This window comes from Neophocaena asiaeorientalis, unplaced genomic scaffold (genome assembly GCF_003031525.2).
Source record: "Neophocaena asiaeorientalis asiaeorientalis breed wild unplaced genomic scaffold, Neophocaena_asiaeorientalis_V1.1 scaffold417, whole genome shotgun sequence".
NCBI classification, from domain to species: domain Eukaryota; kingdom Metazoa; phylum Chordata; class Mammalia; order Artiodactyla; family Phocoenidae; genus Neophocaena; species Neophocaena asiaeorientalis.
Genome location: NW_020175387.1, coordinates 2,104,649 through 2,128,828, shown reverse-complemented (window position 1 = coordinate 2,128,828; position 24,180 = coordinate 2,104,649). Strand labels below are relative to the sequence as shown.

General features: G+C 36.5%; 1 protein-coding gene across 1 annotated transcript in view; it reads right to left on the bottom strand.

Moving 5' to 3' along the window:
* The window catches only part of PI15 (peptidase inhibitor 15), a 30,773-nt gene extending 25,568 nt beyond the window's left edge, over nucleotides 1-5,205 (bottom strand). Inside the window, exons 1-2 of the mRNA XM_024765767.1 lie at nucleotides 5,085-5,205; nucleotides 4,233-4,541 (exon numbers count right to left, since the gene is read on the bottom strand). Coding sequence (XP_024621535.1) covers nucleotides 4,233-4,505 — 273 coding nt within the window. The 5' untranslated portion in view covers nucleotides 4,506-4,541; nucleotides 5,085-5,205. The remainder of the gene's footprint in view (nucleotides 1-4,232; nucleotides 4,542-5,084) is intronic.
* Nucleotides 5,206-24,180: the final 18,975 nt, after the last annotated feature.

Below are 24,180 nucleotides of genomic sequence, written 5' to 3'. Positions count from 1 at the left end.
AATCATGGCCAATATACCCAAAGAAGATATTATACACTAAAATATGAATGTCAACACTCTAGTGTTCAAATTGTGTCCACTTAATTTACTCAAGCATACACTAACGTAACCAAGTACTTAAAGAGGACAAAATCATTAAATTTTAAGGGACTTTTTGTTTTTTAGAATTTTGAAAAACTTCTTTTGTATTTTAGGTGCACAGGATAAAATGTTATTATAAATGATGAGCGAACTTTAAATATAAATAATAATATCAAAATTGATTCAAGTTATAAACATGTAACAATTCATAGGGATTTCAAATTCACCAAATAATGGTTGATTACTGTCTATACACAAGAAATTTCCCAAGAAAATAGTTATACAAAGGTGAATAAACATAGACTGAGCACCCTGAAAGCTTAAAATTAGGAAGATTGCAAGAAATATACAAATAACTGTAAATTGAGTCTGATTTTAATAAGAGCAGTGTGATAAACGTAATAGGCTACAGTGGTTCAAAAGAAGGAGAAATCAAATATGACTGTGAATGTAAGAAACATCAGTGAAGGACACAACATCCTTACATAAAACTTGAAGGGTAGGATTATAAATATTGGAATAAGTTAAGGAGGAGACATTAGAAGGTGAGGAAATGGCATGGGAAAAGGCTCAGAGAATAAAGTTGTGAATGAAGGGGATTGCAAATCAGGCTGGTGCAATTAGAAACAGCCCTGATACCAAGGGGGAAAGGGGTGGGGTGGGAGGAATTGGGAGACTGGGATTGATACATATATATTATTGATACTATGTATAAAATAGACAACTGATGGGAACATACCATATAGCACAGGGAACTCTACCTAATGCACTGTGGTGACCTAAATGGGAGGGAAGTCCAAAAGGGAGGGGATATCTCTATGTGCATGGCTGCTTCATTTTGTTGTGCAGTGGAGGCTAACACAACATTGTAAAGCCACCATACTCCAATAAAAATTAATTAAAAAAAAATATAGAACGAGCCCTGAGCTGAAGACCATCTTCTATGAGGCTCCCATAGTGATATCACCCACTGATAGGGACAGTTTGAACACAGGGCTGGTAGCCATACTGAGGTAAGTGTCCTAAGCTTTTGAAGTCCATATTTGAGGTTAGGAATTGAACTCACTTTCGAATTGTTCACAATCCAAAGCAATGTTAAACAAATTAAAATAAAAGTAACAGTGTTCAACTGAGATCTGTATTTTTCACCTGGCCTGGAGGTTAAAGTCACTGACATTCCTGCTCTGACCTGTTAGATTTTATTTCTCTCAAAGTTCCTCTGAGTCTGCATGAGGGATCCAATGAATTATTTCAGTTGGTCAGTTTACTCACAGAGACTTAGGATTTCACTAAATTGAGCACATTTTTCTAACTGAAGTAATCTGTTCCTCTCCCCCCACCTCAGGGAGTTTGCCCACTCTCTTCCCTCTGTCTGGAATGGTCTTCCCTCATCTATCAGTGTGGCTTACTGCCTCACCTTCCTCCAGGACATCTCAGGGAGCCCTTCTCTGACCACACTATTAAATGTCCCAGCCTCAACCTGCTTTATTTTTCTTCATAACCTTATCACCTTCTAACATACTATGTAATTTATTTATCTTGTTTATTGCCTGATTGCCCACCCAGGAGGCCAAGGATTGTCTATTTTATTCATGAATTTATCCTAGGTGCTTAGAATAGTACCTAACATATAGTAAATGCTCCATAAATATTAAGTGAATAGATACATGTGTGATGAAGTGTATGTAGTATTTACATGATAATTTGAGACAATGTTACTTTATAGAGCTTAATATTCTGACTACTGTTTCTCATTAACTTTACTAAGTGAAGAAGGATTTATAAAGCATTTACTATATAACAAGCACTGTATCTGGTTCTTACAAAATAAATTATTATGTAGTAGCTCCCATATTTGAAAAGCAAATAATAAGAAAGGAATGACAAATAGAATATGAAAACTATATGATTTCAGCTGGCATTGCAAAGAAGGAAACAGTGATATCCTGACATCTCCAGCAGTTTCCCCCAATGTAGTATTTGCTCGGTCTAGAGAATGAAAAGATGCTCCCCAATACAAGCATAGGCTTTGAAATTACACAGACCTTAACTCTAATTCCAATGATACCGTTCATTATCCAAACCACCTTCACCTAGTCATTAACTTCTCTGTGTCTAAGTGATTTCATTGGTAAAATGAGGATCGAAATCTTAACCTCACAGGGAGACTGAGCTATCAAATGAGATCATCTGTGGAAACAATTAGCCAAGTCGTTGGCACATAGAAACAATTTAATAAATGCATGTGGCATGAATTAATTCTTGATCAGTGGGGAAAAGTATAACTAGAAGAATGTGGCTTTTTAAAATATATTTCTACTGCGTTGTACCCCACATATTATTCATGATGATCCCTCTTCCCTCAATATTATTGAAATAATAAATTGCCTTATATATTGATTGGTTATCATATAAATTATTGTTCCCATTTCACAGAGATGGAAGTTGAGTCTTATGCATATTAAGTAACTTGCACAAGGCCACAAAGTACACAGCAGAGTTAGGATTTCACCCCACATGAAGTCCTCTCCAAAGCCGGTTCATTTGTCTTGATCCTTACCTTAGTCTGCATAGCTATGTGATTGCCGCCAGAAAGTATTCCCTAAACCTGCAGTCTGGATAGCATACCTTTTTGAGCTCACATAGAATCTTATGCATATTTCTCTCATAATGCATGATGTTTGAAAACATGTTTGTTCTTCTCCTTTCTATACCTGGGCATCACCTTCTAGAAACACCTGTTCAATGTGAGTAATTGTTCCTATTTTTAGATCTTGAACAGGTTTTCACCGGGCACTTTCACGGTAAGCTCACAGAAACCCATAAAAACGAACGTTTATTGAACATTAGTTTTCTGTAGGCTCTGGTCTAATTGTTCTAGTCCTCAACTCCATACATTCCTCATAACAACCCCATATGGCAGATACTACCTTTATCCTCATATTAGAGATATTGAAAATAAAACACAATTAGGTTAATGAATTCACTCAGCTTATATTCCAGGACTGGGGTTTGAACCCAAACATTTAGATTCCAGACTACACATTCTTAATCATGAGACTATATTGCCCCTCATACACCAGGACTGATGACATCTTCTTTTCCACTTTCATTTAAAAATCCTAGAAAAATGCATTTTCATAGAGTCTAAATTGTACTTCTATGAACCATGACTCTCTTACATTTGCAAGTCTGTATTTTTCTTGTGACACTGATTTCTACAATTAGTCAAACTTTAAAAGCTTATTTAAATAAAATAGATACATTTAGAATCTGACAGAAACCCCCAAATTTTAGGTCAGCACTTACAGAGTGTTGTTAGTGGTACTGCAATACCCACCCCAACTTAGAAATACCATACTGGTGGTCTTCATTGCCTGAAACAGGCTTCAAGCTGTGCTCTTGGAAGGTGCTGGAAGTTAAACCATAACCTTGTATAAATTCAAAAACAAAGAAACTTTAAAAAGACATCTATCCTTTTAATACCAACTTTTTAAAAAAACTTTCCAAGTAAAATGACTTAAACACAGAGAGCCTATTTTTTATTTTTAAGAGAGAGCAAAGAATGTGTTCATGGCAAGTTGGAACAGTGTGCAAATGTGCTGACTTCACTGTTATCTGAACAACAAAGCATTAAATCACAAGAAGGAAAAAGTCAGCATATTCTCTGAGAATACAAATAGATTAGTGTCAGGAAGAGCTTTGTCCAAGAAAGGGAAGAGACACCTACCCAGAGAATAATTCATGCACATGAAACCTATAATTAAAAAAAATCATTTTCAAAAAATATTTTAGCTGATAAATATGACTATTAGATAAACAAAGCGCAGAAAAAGTTCCATGTGAATTTTTTTTTAAGTGGACCTTCCAAATGTGATCAGTCATCACACCCCACTCTTTACCTCTTTCTTATATAAGACCTGATTCATTAATGGTTATGGAACTCACACAAAAATATTAGATCCCTTTCCTCCCTTTTAATTATATGATGGAACAGTACTTAAGTTTACCAGGCACTTAAGAACATTCCCTAAGTTAAAAGGTGTAAAAAACCCCATATCCCTTAACATATGAATTCTTTAGGTTCTCCTAATGTACAATTTAAGTAAAACGTCCTCACTCAGAATTCAAAGAAAACAATGTTCTCTTACCATATATTCCATGTTTGCTGCTGGTGGGAACACTTTGCCCCGAACTTGGTTATGATAATCAAGAATGGCGATCATGTCATTCTGCGAAATGTAGCGCTTCCGCCTGGCTTTGGGGATGTCCGCAGAATCTAGTTGTGCTTTTAGAGCTGCTTCAATATCAGTGAAATTATTGGTTGGCGGGGATGAGTCAGTGGAATTGAGTAAGATGACGGCACTTGCTTCACAGAGAAGGGAGAACAGGAGTGCACTGCTGATGGCAGAGATTGCTATCATTTTGAGAGATGGAGAGGGAGAGGCCACAGAGTTTGCCTTAAAGCAGAAAGGTAGAGTTAGGGTCTATGAAAGGAAAAAAAAAATAGGGCCAGAGGGTATGAATTTACAAAATCATTGCTTGACTTGACTTTCTTCAAAAAAATCCAAGCAAATGCTGAACTCAAGCCTAGAAGACAACCTGTAGTGGTCTCTATACATTTTACTTGGTGTTATGAAGCAGTCCCCTAAGAGGAACTTCCTATAGCTAGAGAAAAATAAACAGCATGGCTACTAACCCTAAAATGAATGTGAGCCGTTTACCCCAAACGCCTGAGCCACAGAATGCATTACTGCATATTTATTTTCAGAGGGAAATCTTTAGGAATTGAAATTCATCTTGAGAGTGAAAAGGAAAAATGCATCACAGGTAATAACAGAGAATGTGCTGATAATGTTCCCCAGACATATATGGACACCAAATAATAGAACAGATAGAAAAAAAAAGTTAGAATAATCCAATCTCATTTCTAAAAAAATTAAAATGTGAGCTACTTTAAAAGCAATGCATGCAAAATAAACTTGTTGAGCTAAATAGCTTACCTCTGCACAATGCCAAAATGAATATAGTATTCTTCCAAAAATTTAAAGTTCTTTGCTAGGTTGTAGCATGAACTCTTGTAAGAGGAGTGTGTCTTATTACAAACTCTCAGAGCAAAACTCTGCAAGGTTTGAGTGCTGCTGGCTACAGGAGCAGCTAACAGCTTTTATATGTCACAGTCTGCAACGTCCAGAAAGGGCAGTCTTTCTTAGGGTCTCTCTTAGCCAAAATCAAAGGGGAGGGGTTTTGGATAGAAAAAACAGTGATTGGGTGGCAACCTTTTTATGTGGGTGGTGAGGAAATTGAGTCACACCCACAGCTTACAAAGTACAAACCATAAAAGACAAACCCTTTTTTCTCTGAGCTTCCACCTTTTCTGTGACTGGTTAATTTTCCTCATTTAATGCTTTCTAGTTCCTGGTTCCCATACAAAAAAAGGAGAAAAAAAAAGGGACTGTGAGTTTTTGAAAACACAGAAGGTTGAGTAACAAGCAGTACATTTTTTTTTTTTAAGACAGTAAATGACATGGGAGCTGAAAAGAGCAAGCTGATATTAACTCAAAAGATCAGCTCACATAGTTAATCTGGGTGGCCACAAATATGATTCAAAAGAGATGCCAAGCAAATCAGTAGTAGTCAAACTATAGCATATGATATTGGGATAATAGATGCTCAAGTGGTTGCACTTTCTGTCTCCATGTGGCTTTATTCCTCTAATTTTTATATTTAGTCTCTCTCTATCTCTTTCTCTTGTTTTCACTCTCTCTCCTTTCTTTCCTTTCTCTACAGAGAGGCAGCAAATTACCTGCCTTTTACCTGCCTTGTATAGAATGCAAATAGAGAAGCTTATGACAAATGACAGCAGCCAAGATAACATCTGTTTCAGGTTTAGAAGCATAGAGTTGAAATTTTAAGCAAAGAGTAGCCCAGCCTCTCAGGAAGCATATTGGAGGGCACAGCTCCGAGGCCATGAAGAATGTCACAGCAGCAGCTGCAGCTGTCAACCGTCAGAAGTGCCTTCCTAGAAAGATGCCATTGGAGCAAAACCTGTGTCTGGCAAGACAAGAGCCAAGAATGTGACTATTAGGGGAATTTGTAACAAAAGGACCCTCACAAATACCCTGTGTCATGAGAACTTTAACAAAATGTGGAATATTCCCAGTCTGTGGCAACAGGAATCTTAGAAACTACACATTATTCAGTTAAACTTGCGTAACGTACACCGACTAGTCTAGTTGGTCATTGTGTGTTGCCTCCTGCATGTTTCAGCAGGAGGAGTACTACGTGGATTTATATTTGTCAGAAAGGATGATCATGTGGTAAGAAGCACACCAGGCTGGGAGCCAAGTTTCCTGGGCTATATTCCCAGTCGTGTCTCTAGCAGTATGTGTGGCCTGACGCACATAGTTTAGCTCTTCACTGGTGCATCTAAAAATGGGAGGGAAAAGGTGTGTATTCTATGTGTATTCTATTCTTCATCAAATTCCTTATGAGAGCAGGACAGTGTTTGAAACTGAAAGTGCCACTGAATTTCAAAGTTCAGTGTGGAGATGCATTCTTTGATGTTGATAACATGTGCCAAAGTTCAGGTTTTACTATATTTTCATGAGCCTTAAGTTCCTAACTAAATTCGAGTAATTTGAGAAGAGCTCAAGGTGCAATACTGAAAGCTGTAAATAGGAATTAATGAATACTGTTGAATTGAAAAGGCAAGAACATCTAATAGGAGCTCAGAAGGTGAGCGTGAGTATTATGAAACATCAGAGCAGCTTCAGGGAATGCACGTGGCTGCTCACAGCTGCCTATGTTTAACAACTGGAGCTGTCCAGCTAGGGTCTCACCCCTTCAGAAAGGACTCATGGCACATTGAATGAATCTCAAGGATGCTGCATCAGAGATTCCTGAATCGAATAGAAGATTAGATGACATATTCTCTGTGGGCCATCCAACTCAAAGATCCAAGACCTTTTGAGAAATAGTGCCAGTGCTGATTAGCCTATATTTTTCAACATATCGCTTATAGCTGTCTAGCATACAGGAGACTAAAGGACTTTTAATGCCTAAGCAGCAGACATGAATCTTTCTTTCTCCAGGGTGGCTGAATTCTTGCTTAGAATCTCATAAAAATCAACCATTGCTTTCACGGTTTGTCATGTATACAAAGCGATATTGTTCATCTATTGAAGTTTGACTTGAGGTACTTCCACAGGGATGAAAATGTGTCCCTCGAGAAACTTGTCTGAACCATAAATGGATTTCCTCTACGAGGAAGTGGAGGGATGGAGGAGGAAAAAGAGAAAGAAGGGATTTCTGAGATGGACCTAAGCATGCCCAATTACATGAGGACAGAGATGATAGTTACTTAATCCTGAGACCCTGAGGCATGTCAATGATTTCAGATGTCTTTCAACAAACATGAATTATAGTGTGGAATTTCAGACTATTAAGAAAACCCCCAAGGGTATGGAATCATAAAAGAAAAGACCTGTGGGAGGAGAGTTAAGAATTCTGCTTCCAAGCAGACATTATTGCCAGAAGAAGTATTTTAAATGCTTTGGAAGTCATTTTAATTTTAAAATATTTGCAAAATTAAGAGGCATACATCCAAGTTGTCAGTAAAAGAACTACTAATGAACAACTAACAATGAGGTGGTTCTTTATGAGATCTCTTCTTGAAAAAGAACATTGATGTGTATAGAAACATTTAGGGGAATGCTTGCCAACATGGACAGAAAGGAAATGCAGTTATATTACTGAGAAGAAATATAAACAATTGACAGCAACTATTGTATACCTTGAAACCTGTGAGAAAATAGTTGCGATTTTAAAATTGAAATCAGATATATTATGTATCCCAGAATGGCACAACTGCTTAAGCAAAGGTACTGTGAGTGTTTGTGTGTGGATACAGATACACATATGGTTTTAGTCTAAAACATTTCTAATCAATGGAGAACAAAGAAAGAGTTACACGAAAATGAGTGAAATGATTCAGTTCACTTTTTAGGAAGGTAACAAAAGACAATGTTGATAATGAATGACAGGAGAGGCACTAGAGTAATACTAGGAAAAGATTGTGGAATTAACTTTAAGCAGTCATAAAAATGTTTAAAAGGGGGGAGAAATTGGCAAGACATTTCAGGCATAAAAATCCACAGGTTTGGCCAAGCTATGGATGTACGAAGCAAGGTGAGAAACAATAAACAATGGATAATTTGGATTTCTGTCCTGGAAATGACAGAAGAAAGTTATAATTTCTATTTATATGGTACAACACAAAACACTGTCACACACACTCGGCCACCTGAACCAAGATGGTGGAGTAGAAGGGCGTGCTCTAACTCCCTCTTGTGAAAACACCAGAATCACAACTAACTGCTGGACAGTCGTCGACAGGAAGACACTGGAACTCACCAAAAAAGATGCCCAACCTCCAAAGACAAAGGAGAAGCCACAATGAGATGGTAGGATGGGCACAATCACACTAAAATCAAATCCCATAACTGCTGGGTGGGTGACTCACAGACTGGAGAACACTTATACCACAGAAGTCCACCCACTGGAGTGAAGGTTCTGAGCCCACGTCAGACTTCCCAACCTGTGGGTCCGGAAACGGGAGGAGGAATAGCTAGAGAATCAGACTTTGAAGCCTAGTGGGATTTGATTGCAGGACTTCGACAGGATTGGGGGAAACAGAGACTCCACTCTTGGAGGGAACACACAAAGTAGGGTGCGCATTGGGACCCAGAGGAAGGAGCAGTGACCCCATGGGAGACTAACCAGACCTACCTGCTAGTGTTGGAGAGTCTACTGCAGAAGCCGGGGGTGGCTGTGTCTCACCATAAGGACAAGGACACAGGCAGCAGAAGTTCTGGGAAGTACTCCTTGGTGTGAGCCCTCCCAGAGTCTGCCATTAGCCCCAACAAAGAGCTCAGCAAAAATCACATTCACAGAAAGATAGACAAGATGAAAAGGCAGAGGGCTATGTACCAGATGAAGGAACAAGATAAAACCCCAGAAAAAAACTAAATGAAGTGGAGATAGGCAACCCTCCAGAAAAAAGAATTCAGAATAATGATAGTGAAGATGATCCAGGACCTTCAAAAAAAAAATGGAGGCAAAGATTGAGAAGCTGCAAGAAATATTTAACAAAGACCTAGAAGAATTCAAGAACAAACCAACAGAGATGAACAATACAATAACTGAAATGAAAAATACACTAGAAGGAATCGATAGCAGAAGAACCGAGGCAGAAGAACAGATAAGTGACCTGGAAGACAGAGTGGTGGAATTCACTGCTGTGGAACAGAATAAAGAAAAAAGAATGAAAAGAAATGAAGACAGCCTAAGAGACCTCTGGGACAACATTAAATGCAACAACATTCACGTTATAGGGGTCCCAGAAAGAGAAGAGAGAGAGAAAGGACCCGAGAAAATATTTGAAGAGATTATAGTCGAAAACTTCCCTATCATGGGAAAGAAAATAGCCACCGAAGTCCAGGAAGGACAGAGAGTCCCATACAGGATAAACCAAAGGAGAAACATGCTGAGACACATAGTAATCAAATAGGCAAAAATTAAAGACATAGAAAAATTATTAAAAGCAGCAAGGGAAAAGCAACAAATAACATACAAGGGAACTCCCACAAGGTTAACAGCTGATTTCTCAGCAGAAACTCTACAAGCCAGAAGGGAGTGGCTTGATATACTTAAAGTGATGAAAAGGAAGAATCTACAACCAAGATTACTCTACCTGGCAAGAGAGATGTCCTTGAGATTCAATGGAGAAATCAAAAGATTTACAGACAAGAAAAAGCTAAGAGAATTCAGCACCACCCAACCAGCTCTTTATACAAGCCTACCTCAAGAAACGAGAAAAATCTCAAATAAACTAACCTTACACCTAAAGGAACTAGAGAAAGAAGAACAAAAAAAACCCCAAAGTTAGCAGAAGGAAAGAAATCATCAAGATCAGACCAGAAATAAATGAAATAGAAACAAAGAAAATACTAGCAATGATCAATAAAAATAAAAGCTGGTTCTTTGAGAAGAAACAAAATTGATAAACCATTAGCCAGTTTCATCAAGAAAAAGGGGGAGAGGACTCTAATAAAATTAGAAATGAAAAAGGAGAAGTTACAACAGAAAGTCCAGAAATACAAAGCATCCTAAGAGACTACTACAAGCAACTATGCCAATAAAATGGACAACCTGGAAGAAACAGACAAATTCTTAGAAAGGGATAACCTTTGAAGACTGCACCAGGAAGAAATAGAAAATATGAACAGACCAATCACAAGTACTGAAATTGAAACTGTGATTAAAAATCTTCCAACAAACAAAATTCCAGGATCAGGTGGCTTCACAGGTGAATTCTATCGAACATTTAGAGGAGAGCCAATCTTCTCAAATTCTTCCAAAAACCTGCAGAGGAAGGAACACTCCCAAACTCGTTCTATGAGGCCACCATCACCCTGATACCAAAGCCAGACAAAGATTCTACAAAAACAGATTACAGACCAATATCACTGATGAATATAGATGCAGAAATCCTCAACAAAATACTAGCAAACAGAATCCAACAACACATTAAAAGGATCATACACCATGATCAAGTGGGACTTATCCCAGGGATGCAAGGATTCTCCAATATACCCAAATCAATCTGTGTTATACACCATATTAACAAATTGAAGAATAAAAACCATATGATCATCTCAATAGATGCAGAAAAAGCTTTTGACAAAATTCAACACCCATTTATGATAAAAACTCTCCAGAAAGTGGGCATAGAGGGAACCTACCTCAACATAATAAAGGCCATATACGACGAACCCACAGCAAACATCATTCTCAATGGTGAAAAACTGAAAGCATTTCCTCTAAGATCAGGAACAGGACAAGGATGTCCACTCTCACCACTATTATTCAACATAGTTTTGGAAGTCCTAGTCATGGCAATCAGAGAAGAAAAAGAAATAAAAGGAATACAAATTAGTAAAGAAGAAGTAATATTGTCACGGTTTGCAGATGACATGATACTTTACATAGAGAATCCTAAAGATGCCCCCAGAAAACTACTAGAGCTAATCAATGAATTTGGTAAAGTTGCAGGATACAAAATTAATGCACAGAAATCTCTTGCATTCCTATACACTAATGATGAAAAATCTGATAGAGAAATTAAGGAAACACTCCTGTTTACCATTGCAACAAAAAAAAAGAATACAATACGTAGGAATAAACCTACCTAAGGAGACAAAAGACCTGTATGCAAAAAAACTGCAAGACACTGATGAAAGAAATTAAAGATGTTATAAACAGATAGAAAGATATAGCATGTTCTTGCATTGGAAGAATCAACATTGTGAAAATGACTATACTGCCCAAAGCAATCTACAGACTCAGTGCAATCCCTATCAAATTACCAATGGCATTTTTTACAGAACTAGGACAAATCATCTTAAAATTTGTATGGAGACAAAAAAGACCCCGAATAGCCAAAGCAGTCTTGAGGGAAAAAAATGGAGCTGGAGGAATCAGACTCCCTGACTTCAGACTATACTACAAAGCTACAGTAATCAAAACAATATGGTACTGGCACAAAAACAGAAACATAGATCAATGGAACAAGATAGAAAGCCCAGAGATAAACCCACGCACCTATGGTCAACTAATCTATGACAAAGGAGGCAAGGATATACAATGGAGAAAAGACAGCCTCTTCAATAAGTGGTGCTGGGAAAACTGGACAGCTACATGTAAAAGAATGAAATTAGAACACTCCCTAACACCATACACAAAAACAAACTCAAAATGATTAGAGACCTAAATGTAAGACTGGACACTATAAAACTCTTAGAGGAAAACACAGGAAGAACACTCTTTGACATAAATCACAGCAAGATCTTTCTTTGTCCACCTCCTAGAGTAATGGAAATAAAAACAAAAATAAACAAATGGGACTTAATGAAACTTCAAAGCTTTTGCACAGCAAAGGAAACCATAAACAAGAAGAAAAGACAACCCTCAGAAAGGGAGAAAGTATTTGCAAATGTGTCAATGGAGAAATGATTAATCTCCAATATATATAAACAGCTCATGCAGCTCAATATTAAAAAAAAAAAACCCAATCCAAAAATGTGCAGAAGACCTAAATAGAAACTTCTCCAAAGAAGACATACAGATGGCCAAGAAGCACATGAAAAGCTGCTCAACATCACTAATTATTAGAGAAATGCAAATCAAAATGACAATGAGGTATCACTCACACCAGTTAGAATGGGCATCATCAGAAAATCTACAAACAAATGCTGGAGAGGGTGTGGAGAAAAGGGAACCCTCTTGCACTGTTGGTGAGAATGTAAATTGATACAGCCACTATGGAGGACAGTATGGACATTCCTTAAAAAACTAAAAATAGATTTACAATATAATCCAGCAATCCCACTACTGGGCATATACCCAGAGAAAACAATAATTCAAAACGAGACATGAATCCCAATGTTCATTGCAGCAGTATTTACAATAGCCAGGTCATGGAAGCAACCTAAATGCCCATCGACAGACGAATGGATAAAAAAGATGTGGTACATGTATACAATGGAATATTACTCAGCCATAGAAAGAAACGAAATTGGGTCATTTGTTGAGATGTGGATGGATCTAGAGACTGTCTTCCAGAGTGAAGTAAGTCAGAAAGAGAAAAAGAAATACCATATATTAACGCATATATGTGGAACCTAGAAAAATGGTACAGATGAACCGGTTTGCTGGGCAGAAATTGAGACACAGATGTAGAGAACAAACGTATGGGGGGAAAGCCATGGGGGGAGTAGTGGGGGTGGTGTGCTGAATTGGGCGATTGGGGTTGATATGTATACACTGATGTGTATAAAATTGATGACTAATAAGAACCTGCTGTATAAAAAATTAAATTAAATTAAAATTTAAAAATAAAACAAAAAATAACACTGTCACATATCTTAACCACCTTGTGATAAAGTAATATGTATTAAATAACAAATAGGGTTTATACAATGATCTTAAAAAGACTCTGACCACTACTAAATCCATTGTCTATAGAATTAAGTTCAAGTGCCTTGACCTGCCTGACCAGGGTCTTGAGAATATAAATCAATTTACCTTTTAAGGTTTATTTGCTTCAATCAATGGCTTCTATTTCTCTACCCTGGCCACACTTTATGCCCCCACTACACTTAACCACTCTTTTTTTCTGTTGGCTTCAGTACGTTAAGCCCATGTGTGTTTATTCATTGGGTAGGATGGCAACCTTTTTGCCTTTAATAATATAATTAGTACAGATAATTTTATAATTATGTATGTTATTATAAAAAGAGCTTAACAAACAGATAGCACTGCATTAGATGTGAATTGACCTCTGTTTAATAAATTATTTTCTTAATTACAAGTCTCACATAGCATTGTAGAGTGCCCAACATCTACAGATGTTTAAATGCGCTTTGCAAACATTTTCCCCCATGTTTAGCCATTAATAACTACTAATCAAACTATAACATATATAGGGGATAGTTTGTTGAAAGGTGCTAGAATGGTAAAATGTTTCGATGTCTAATGTGTATTTCAATTTGTAATGTAGAGGATTGTAAATTTATTGAATTCAGAAAATATGCAGAATAAACATACAAAATATTTTCAAATTTTAGCCCTTTGTCTAATTAATACTATATATAAATATATAATATGTATAGGTTATATATTATATACTTATATAAATTTTATATATTATATAATATATATATTTATGATATGTAATACCAAAATACAGCATTTGGGGAAATATTTGAGAAATTATGTAAGATACATATGAACTACCATCTTCACAGAATTATGATTTCTTATATTACCTAGTATTATGAAACCAGATTCAGGGTATCTGTACCTTAACTCACCATTATCTCTTCCTTTTCTCTTTCTTACAAAAGTGATTAGGAACTAAATATCACATTATGATATTTGTGTGATTATTCCAACTTCTGTGTGTTTAGTTTTCCTCAAATAAAAACAAAGCCAAAAACACTTTTAGGTATTCTTCAATAAAAAAGCATAAAAATTTACACTTTTCTGTGACCAAACTTGAACTTTCTCATTGAAAAGCATGAGAAAGCTCATTGAAAACCGTTGAAAAGCATGGTTCCAAAGCAACCTTTTAAGTCCCTGACACAGCTTGTTTCTAAAATAAATAATACAAAGTAATAAAGAATGATAGTTTAATGAAATATTTAATGTAAAAGAATAAAATTATTTTATATTCATACAAGCTTTTAAAATCTTATCATTCATGTACTTTTTTTGAAAAGCTATTGAAGAATTTGTTGCAACAAAACAAAATAAGTCAAGAAGAAGATAGATGTGGAATTCAAGAAATAGGTCCACAACATGAGAATAAGAGATTCCCTCACTGATGGAAATTCCTGTGATAATGGTGGAGGGAATTCTCAAGCAAAACTTGTGGTACCCTAGGGGCCAGCCAGTCTAGGTTGGAATAGCAGCACAAAGAACACCAATATAGAGTATTTCTGAAGGGGAAAAGAATGAGATTGATATATTTCATAATACTTTTTAACATGTTGAGCATATACTCGTGAAATAATGTAGGAGAAAGGAAATATAATCACAGAGTACTATGTGATTCTGCCATGAATAATTATATATGCATAATATAAACAATGAATAGTGCTGTAACCCAAAGAGATGAAATTACTCTGTCAGAAGGATGAAGAAAGAAGTGTGAATTTGTATGTTAACAGGGAAGGAGGTGGGGGGCTTGAAAGAGAGCTTCTTTGAAACACTCACATTCTGTTATAGTAAATGTATGACATCAACTACTGCAAAGCAAATTATCCTGAAGCTTAGAGATTAAAACAACAGTAAACATTTATTATCTCACACAGTTTCTGTGGGTCAGGAATTTGAGAGTAGCTTAGTTGGTGTTCTGGCTCAAGGTTTCTCATAACATTCCAGTCAACATCTTGGGACTAAATGTAGTCAAATGTGGCTGGGAGACTTTAATAGGGCTGGAGGATTAACTTCCAAGATGGTTCATTCACTTGCCTGGCAGGTTGGTGCTGTTGGCATGAGGCAAACACATATGGACCTTACCACATGGACCTCTCCATAGAGCTGCTTGAATGTCCTCACAGCATTGAAGCTGGCTTCCTCCATAGTCAGTGATCCAAGAGTGAGCAAGGTAGAAGATCCAGTGTGTTTTACGACCTACCTATGGAACTCACACACCAGCATTTCCACTATATCCTGCTGGTTACATGAGCCACTCAGACCTATTCAAGGAGGGAGGAGACTGTACAATACCATGAAATAGTAGTTGAGAATTACTGAGGGTCGTCTTGAAGACTAGCTACCACAGGAAATTTTTGGAAAATAGCTAATTTTTTAAAAATCAAGACATATGTATATTAGTTGAAAATATGGAGTAAACTATCAAGGAAAACTATTAAAAGAGGTGAAAGTGGGAAGCAATCTGAATGTCCATCGACAGAGGAATGAGTAAAGAAGATGTGGTTCATATATATAATGGAATATTACTCAGCCATAGAAAATAATGAAATAATGCCATTTTTAGCAACCTGGATGGACCTAGAGATTATCATACTAAGTGAAGTAAGTCAGAGAAAGGCAAATATCATATGATATCACTTATATGTAGAATCTAAAAAGATGATACAAATGAACTTATTTACAAAACAGAAACTGACTCACAGACTTCAAAAACAAACTCATGGTAACCAAAGGGGAAAGTTGGGGAGGAGGGATAAATTAGGGGGTTGGTTTTAACATATACACACTACTATATATAAAATAGTTAACAAATAAGGATCTACTGTATAGCACAGGGAACTCTACTCAATATTCTGTAATAACCTATGTGGGAAAAGAATCTGAAAAAGAATGGATATATGTATAGGTATAACTGAACCATTTTGCCGTACACCTGAAACTAACACAACATTGTAAATCAACTATACCTCAATATAAAATAAAAATTAAATTATAAAAATAAAAAAGGTGAAAGTGGCTGTTTCTGGGGAGCAGAAATGTAGTAGAAGTGAGGGACATGAGACTAATGTATTTTTTAATTTTAACTTTCTAGAATTATTAGACTTTTTAAAGTATATACATTTATAACCTAGTTAAAGTAAAAATTAACTAATACAAATTAATTTGGTAAAAAGTGCAGATTAACGTATGTCTACTGAGCAAATAAACAGATGACAAAACTGGAGATGAAGATCAAAGTGAAACCACAGCTGAGTTTGCCTGGTCTCTCTCTCATTGGATTTGATTATGTTACAGGAGCTTCTAACTAACTGGACCATTTTATCTTAATAATTCAATAGCTTCACTCCTAGAATAACTCTCCTATAGGTCTTTGTCTACCTTCCTTGTCTGAGTTTGGGGCTACGCTTTCATCCTTTTGTGTTCCAATGGAGAAAATGAGGCCCTGAAGGAACATATATGTAGCAGTTGCTGTTGTGGATGTTTCTTGGTCCTGGATAAAGAGGAGGTAGCCATAACTCTCATCTTAGGGACTTTAAAACGTTGTTGCTTTAAAACGAAGTGTATGAACACTGTAGTCACGGTTTCTTTAGCATCAGTATTAAAGGAAGGCACACCTTCTCTTTTCTAATTAATCCTTAAAATGAGTACATACTTTTCACTACTTCCTCTAGATATCCTTCAGAAATCTCAAGACTCTTAAGACCAAAGTGTCTGGTGAATCAAGAAGAATCTCATAGCTTAGCTACACTTCATCAATTTAGACTTTGCCAGCCCTGAAGGAGGACAAACATGAAGGGACTCTTCAAACAGCTAATGAGTTTGTGTTGATGTAAGAAAAATAGCCAGTTGGAGAGCTGTATTGTTTTCCACTAAGACACTTTAATGCATCTGAAAGATTGTGTAACTGAATTTATAACTATCTGGCTTCAGAAGGTATAAAAATCACATTCATGATTAGCAGATAAGAGATAAAGTTATAATGGTAAATTCTGGTATGAAATATTGGTTATATCTGGTAAAACACACAAAGAGCCAAACGTATGTTAGAGGGAGTTGGTTGGAATTAGAGTATGAGTATTGGTTTCTTAATGAAGGGAAAAGGGACTTGGATATTAGGATCATCCAGAAATTGTATGGTTACCTTATGGAGATGAAAAACCCTAAACTTCTATGCTATATATACATATTTTTTTCTCCCTAATCTTTAGGATAAAGTTGATTCTAGAAAAGAAGAACAGCACAGTGACCCAATGGGAGGATATTTCTTTCCATGTGCCAAGAGTGTATCAAAATAAAGGCCAAAAGGTCTGTGCTGTGGCCAAGTAGACAGAGAGATTTTAATGCACTTATTCATGGCATTATTTCAGACTTTGCCTATAGTTGGCATTCAAAAGATGTTTGTTAAATTTGATAAATAAACGAATGCTATATCAGTATGGCCCTTTTCTAATCCAGGACCTTAACACACAGCCAGAAAAAACTTGCACTCTCCAAAAGCCATCTGCATTCTGGCCAGTCATCAATTCTGCTTGGTCCTTTCACAGTGAAGAAGGTCTGGATAAACTTTGTGGGAAAGTCTCGTTAGCTGCCCAGTAAAAATTTAGAAAAGAACATAGGAGATGGTGGTATTAGGATTCCTTGAGTCATTGGGTAGATTATATATCACAAAGTCCATCATTTGTCATTCACAATGACCATGATTAAAGGTGTGCAATCATGTGGCCCTTGTGAAGGGGGATGGAAAGAACATTAAAATCTCTTGAATGTGTACCATTCCAGACATTATATAGCAACCTCAGACCATCTGGTAATCAACAGTTACGAAAAATTCTGCTGAGTAAAATTTTGCATAATGGGTTAATATTCTGAAAATAATAAACTGAAATAATTATTATGCTTCCCATTAATCATGTTGCCACAAAGGCTGACTGTCACTGTGGCCCCAAGGAAAGGAATGGGTTACTGACACCTCAAGGATAAGGATGCTATCACATAGCACAAGTCCCTTCTAGACAGAAGAGGAAGAAAAAGAAAGCCTTTCTTGTTCCAGAGAAAAGAAAAGGAACAGGAAGACAGATGCAATAACTGTAACTCAACATTCTCGGTGACAGTCCTGGATAATGAAGCATGGATGACAAAGGATAGATACTTCATGTATACAAAGCAGAGAGCCAAAAATAGAAAGGCTTGAACTTACATCTAATTGGGGCTTTTAGGAGGAGAACCATTGCAGGGTGCCCAATACCAACATGCCATTCCCACCTCTGAATGGCGTGGTGGCATTGGCAACATGGCATATTTGAGCAGAGAAAAGAGCAGGTGTAGTATATGTCAAATCTCTTCCTGATCACAGGTATCACAGAAAGCAATCTTCAGCATGCTCCAGTGGTGGAGAGGATTGGGGGACAGAGGGCTGTAATGAAGAGTGAAGTAACTTTGTTAACTGAGGCTGCAGATGGAGCCGGAGAGCCCAGAGCAAGAGTGGGGAAGAACAACCTGATTGAAATTCAGAAACCCTGCAGTGCCATTGAGAGCTGAAGTGAGGGCAAGTCTACAAGGGAGGGCCACTGGATTCTCAGTGTCCTAAGTGAGAGACTCAAGTTTCAGCACTACAGTTTCGAGAGTAGATGTTAACATAATGCCCAACTACCAGACAGTACAGAGTTTTGACACTAGAGCAAATTAGCATCCAGGGGAGATAAAGACAGACACAGAATTTAAAATCTGTATCCTCATGAAATTATCCAAGATTTACTCGACTCTCTAGTGTCATCTTGAGTAAGAGGATGAAGGAGAAATCCTGAATTACCGAGTATTTACTGAAGACATTGAGTTGCGATTCCCTCTTTTGGCAAATTTAAGGATATGTTTACCTCCAAATCCAACTAGCAGAGTGAGGGCTTGGGGGAAGATTAAGGAAAAGAAAGGAGCTAAAATGTTTTGGGAGCAATCCTGAATTGTGCTGTGTAACTTTCTAATACACTATAGATGTTTAAGTAGGATTGTTTGGAGGACCTATCTAGATTGCTTAGGTGTTATCTCTGTATTAAGCTAAATGTCAACAGAGAGCCACACTTTTGGAGCACATTTCTTTTAGTGCTACAACAGTGCTTTCACTGACTTGTGCATCGGTACTGTGCCTCAGATGTAGAAGTGCTAATGGAAAGGGAAATGGTGCTAGCTCAGTAATTCCAGGGATATTGTTAAGTGTGTTGCCAGCCACATCATTCAGTGTTTCCAACAGAAGTCTCAGCATGAAAAGTTTATTTCTTATAGCTAATAGGAAAAGCTTCATTTCTCTAGCAGAATTTGTATGTTTTTCCTTTATGACCATTTCAAACCTTATAATTGGTTGTGTTTCCTTTTCTGCTTTGGTTAACAGAACCCAGATAGTCAATTTTAGCGTCCAACATAGACTGTAGGTTTACATATCTACATATTCATCTGATTTTATGTTCCTGATCTATTTGCGTTTTTGCTGGCCATGATTTTAAATTATTATTTTCCCTTTAATATTGTTCTGAATCATTTTAAAATGTCACTCAATATTCTTGAATGACAACATATAATGATAAAAATAATAGTTTTGACATATTGAGACTTCCTATGATAGGAACTTTTCTAAGATAAGATTTAATTCTCACTACAAATCATGACCTGTGAGAAAGTTTCCACACATCTCTATTTTACTGCAAAGAAAATAGGTTTAATTAGATTGGGCAATTTACTCAAATACAAAGCTAGAAAATGCTGAGGCTGGTATACAAACCTATATTTTCTGAGGACAAAGCGTGATCTCATAGTTGCTATAGTATACCATCATTTTGGAACAAAATGAGGTTTATATTAAAAGATTATCAATTATTAAACAATTATTAGAAACTTTCTCAAATTTCAATCCTCTATTGAACACTAAAGATAACAACAGAAATACTCAGAAAATCAATTACCCTATGCTCTTAAGGGTCTTATATGTTAGTTGTAGAAATAAGACATATGTATTGAATTATCTAAATTTATAGAAGATAATTTATAAATAAATATATTCATATACTAAGTAGTAGAAGAAAGCCATCTGGAAATTTTTAAATGGAGGAAAATCTGCAAGTATTAATTGTGGATTTCTTATCAAAAGATGAAAATTAGGCTGAATATAAAGGTGGCTAAGAATAAACTGATGTAGGTAAAGACAGAGACTTCCACATAAAAAAAATAGAAATTAGGTACAGAAACAAAAATAAAAGATAGCACATTTGTGGGACAGAGAAATTAGATGTAGTCAAGGAATAGGGTTTAATAAGTAGATCAATAATAAAATTTAAATGTCTCAAAAGTTCTAAGCCTAAAAGCTTGGGAAAAATATCTTTGCCTAAGAATTTGGGAAGAAAATCCCATCTGGGGAGTAAAATGAAAAGCTTACTATGCAAGTGTTGTGTTTGAAATGATATTCAATTGGAACTATCAAGCTGTGGACTTGGAGACATAGTACTGGGAATTGGGTAATTGTCAGGATTTATGACACTGGGACAGATGGGAGTAGGACATAGAATATACTACAGGTCAGGTTCTGTCCAGAAACCAGTCAACACTAGAGAATTAGTTAATATGTGAATAAGTAACTTAGCATATCTTCTTAGTTCAGACAAGGAAGCAGGTATAAATTTGAGAAGTCTACATAAATGAAAAGAAGAAGTGGAAACAAATCTAGGGGTAAAAAGCAAAACCAAAATATACAGTCTCTGTTGTGAGGCCCTATTATATGTTGTTAGCTATAGGTGGGTGGTTAGATAAGAGTGTGTGCATGCGGAACTAAACAAAGACTGAGTCCCGTGAGACTTAGTAGACTATGATCAGAAAAAAGAGCATTACACCTTCAAAAACATTCTTATAATACTAGAAATAAATATAATCTTCAAATTCTAGATGCGAGTGAAATCCTTGAAAGTATACTACCTATTTAAGGTAGTGATGGTAAACAGAAAAATATATAAAAATAGGTAAATATAAGCTATACAATCTAATATGATAGAAAATAAAGGCCTTGACTAATCTGAAGATGTCATTGTGTAGGGCTGGATTTCCATGCACAAATAGTGACTGATTATAATATATTTTGAAGAAATTTCAAGACTACTTATCACTTAATCTCCCCACTCCCTACTGTGGTGTAACCTCCTGGCCTTTCTCTGATAAGAATACCCAAACTAGAGTTGCTAACAAAACAGGCAACAACTGCAAGGTGAATGTGTCCATAGGCCAATGGTAACATGCTCTTATGATATCTAACGCAACTTTTTACCTCTTTTCCAATCAGCACACTCATATCATAAGTTGATTTTGCTATATAACCCTTGAAAGGCATAGATGGTCTGCCCCAAGCACATCCCAAACCCCACCTCATCCTAACTCCAGCTTGTAATTCACCTTACCTTCCTAATTCTCTCAGAACAGAGGCTGTCCAATTTTAGCATTATTAGAATTATCCAGAGGTCACGTTAAACCACAGATTGCTGGGCCAGAGTCTCTGACTTAGTAGGACTGGAGTAGACTCAAAATTTTGCTTTTTTAATATATTCTGAGATCATAGTGATCCTGCTGGTTGGGGAAGCATGAGAACCACGGACTTAGAAGAAGATCGTAGGTATTTGTGTAGTTAGAGTTGCTAGTTAATTTCATATTGATTTCCCTCACAAGGTAGTGAGGTAAGGAGAAGACTGTCTCTGGTGCATCTCTGAACTCCCACTGGGCTGGCACACTACCTAGTACAATAACAAACATGGACTGAACAGATGGATTCACCTCTCCATTTGAACTTTGATTACTCCATCTTAGGCATTCATGAAATGGATGCTCAAATAAATGCTTAACTAACTACTAGACTTCAGTTTTCCCTAATGCTTATATAACTAACCCATTATTTACCAGAACTTTATAAACATCCTTATTTTTTATTATTAATTTCATAAACACCCCTGTCTTATTCCCCTATTTAAAATTGCAAAAGTCTTTTACTGCAGAAATGTAAATCCTTCTTTCTCCATCATACTGTCTATTTCTATTTACCATTAGTATTAGGCTAGTCAAGCCAGTTGCCTCCACATGAGATGATGCCTATTCTCATTGCAGCTTTGCTCAGAATGTGTCCCCGGTGGCATAAACTCACTCCCTCATTAATTCTGCAAATCCTATCTACAGGCTTTCTAGAATACTTCAACAAATTGTCTCAAATCCTTTTGGAGACAAGATGAAGAAGTGCAAACCAACACTTACCTCACCTATAACTGATGCCATTTTTATTCTGTATTAGATTATATCTTTTATTATTCCTTATGTGTCTAATGTACATTAGTCTTCTAGCTACCACACAATCATAAATTCCTTGTGGACAAGGACTATATCATCTGTAGCTCCACAGTACCTAGAAAAATAATTTGTACTTAATATGGATTCAACAAATACTTTTTGGCTGTTGAACTGTTTAGACAAATAAAAGTCAAGAAGAACATATCTTACCTTAATGAAAAGTACAGATCATAATATGAGTGGGAAAGAACTATATAAAAAGGTTTGAACTGTGATTAATATAAACCCTTAAAAATTTAAATAAAAGGTACCTTTTTTTTTTAAAGTGACTGCCCTTTAATATTTGAAATTGTCTTGCACAAACAACTATGTGCAATCTCTATCAGTAACTAAAGCAAAAAGAACAATTTCCCAACATTGTGGTGGGAAAATCATCCCATAATACCCACTTTTCTGTAATTTTCTATTGTTTATTAAACAGTTTTTTTTATGTGTACATACTCCCACTACAGTTTAACGTCAGCTGGGTAATCTCTTAACTCCTCCAAGTTTGTGTTCTTGGCCCAGGGCCATATCTTCAAGCCAACTTTTCGAAGATCTGAAAAGTAACAAGTGGTACCCGAAGCTGAAAAGTCCTATAACACAGAAAATTATATTTTACTTTCCCAGAAAATGGTGGGAATTGATCGGTGAGACATGCAGTAAGGCTTCTTCCTTCTTATCTCTTTCTAGCTCTAAAAAACTCAAGCTTGTACAAGTACAAGGCTCACGTTTACCACAAGTTTTCCATATATTGTGAGAAGAAAAATGAGACAATATAGCAGGGCAGCTGAGAGCATGTACTCTGAAAATACACAGCCACACTCCAACATACATCTTGCTCCATGACTTCCCACCTCTAGGATTGTCAGCCAATTACCTAATCTTTCCTAAGACTAGACTTTTTTCTCCTTAAAGGAGGGATAATAATGTACCTCACAGGGTTGTTGTGAGAATTAAGAAAAGAAACCTACGGAAAGCATTTAACAGACAATTTTATACACATACATATACATATATTACATAGGACATTTAGGGCATTTCTGCTTCTGCCCAAAGACCCTGAGAAGAGGGTAAAAACTGTGGGAGTTAGGGACAGGGGTGTGTGTGTGTGGAGAAGGCAAGGGAGAAAAGGAAAGAGAATACCCAAATTGTTGATAAAAGGAAAAAGGAATCATTTCTTACAATTTTTGAATTTTCTTCAAATGGTATGGAGTTGAGAAGACAATCATAAAGAGAGTAATAGAATTAGAATTTGAATTTAATGTGTGCAGATATAAAGTATGATTTTAATGCAATGAAAGAGAGAGGAAAGAAGGTTAAAAGGAAACAACAATAACTGAGGGATGCAGTCTCCCACAGCTGTTCAGAAATGCCATTCTCAGCCTCAGAGTGAGGTGTTCAGACCAGCTGCCATAGACGCATGTGCTAAATCTTGAAGAAGGTTGAGATGGGAAAAGTGAAGATGGAACTAATAGAGATAAAGTAAGCAGGAATGTGTAGGACACATGGGTAGTAACAGGCAGTGATGCAATTCATTATGTGTGGGAAAAGCCTGGATGACTGAACACACCAGTGAAGTCTTGATGTCACACTGTCTTAGTACATTGAGTAACATCTAGAACAGGACTCAAATGTCTTTCAGATTTTCCCCTTGTTCCATTTTCCCACCATAGTGATTGCCTCTGTGCTTAC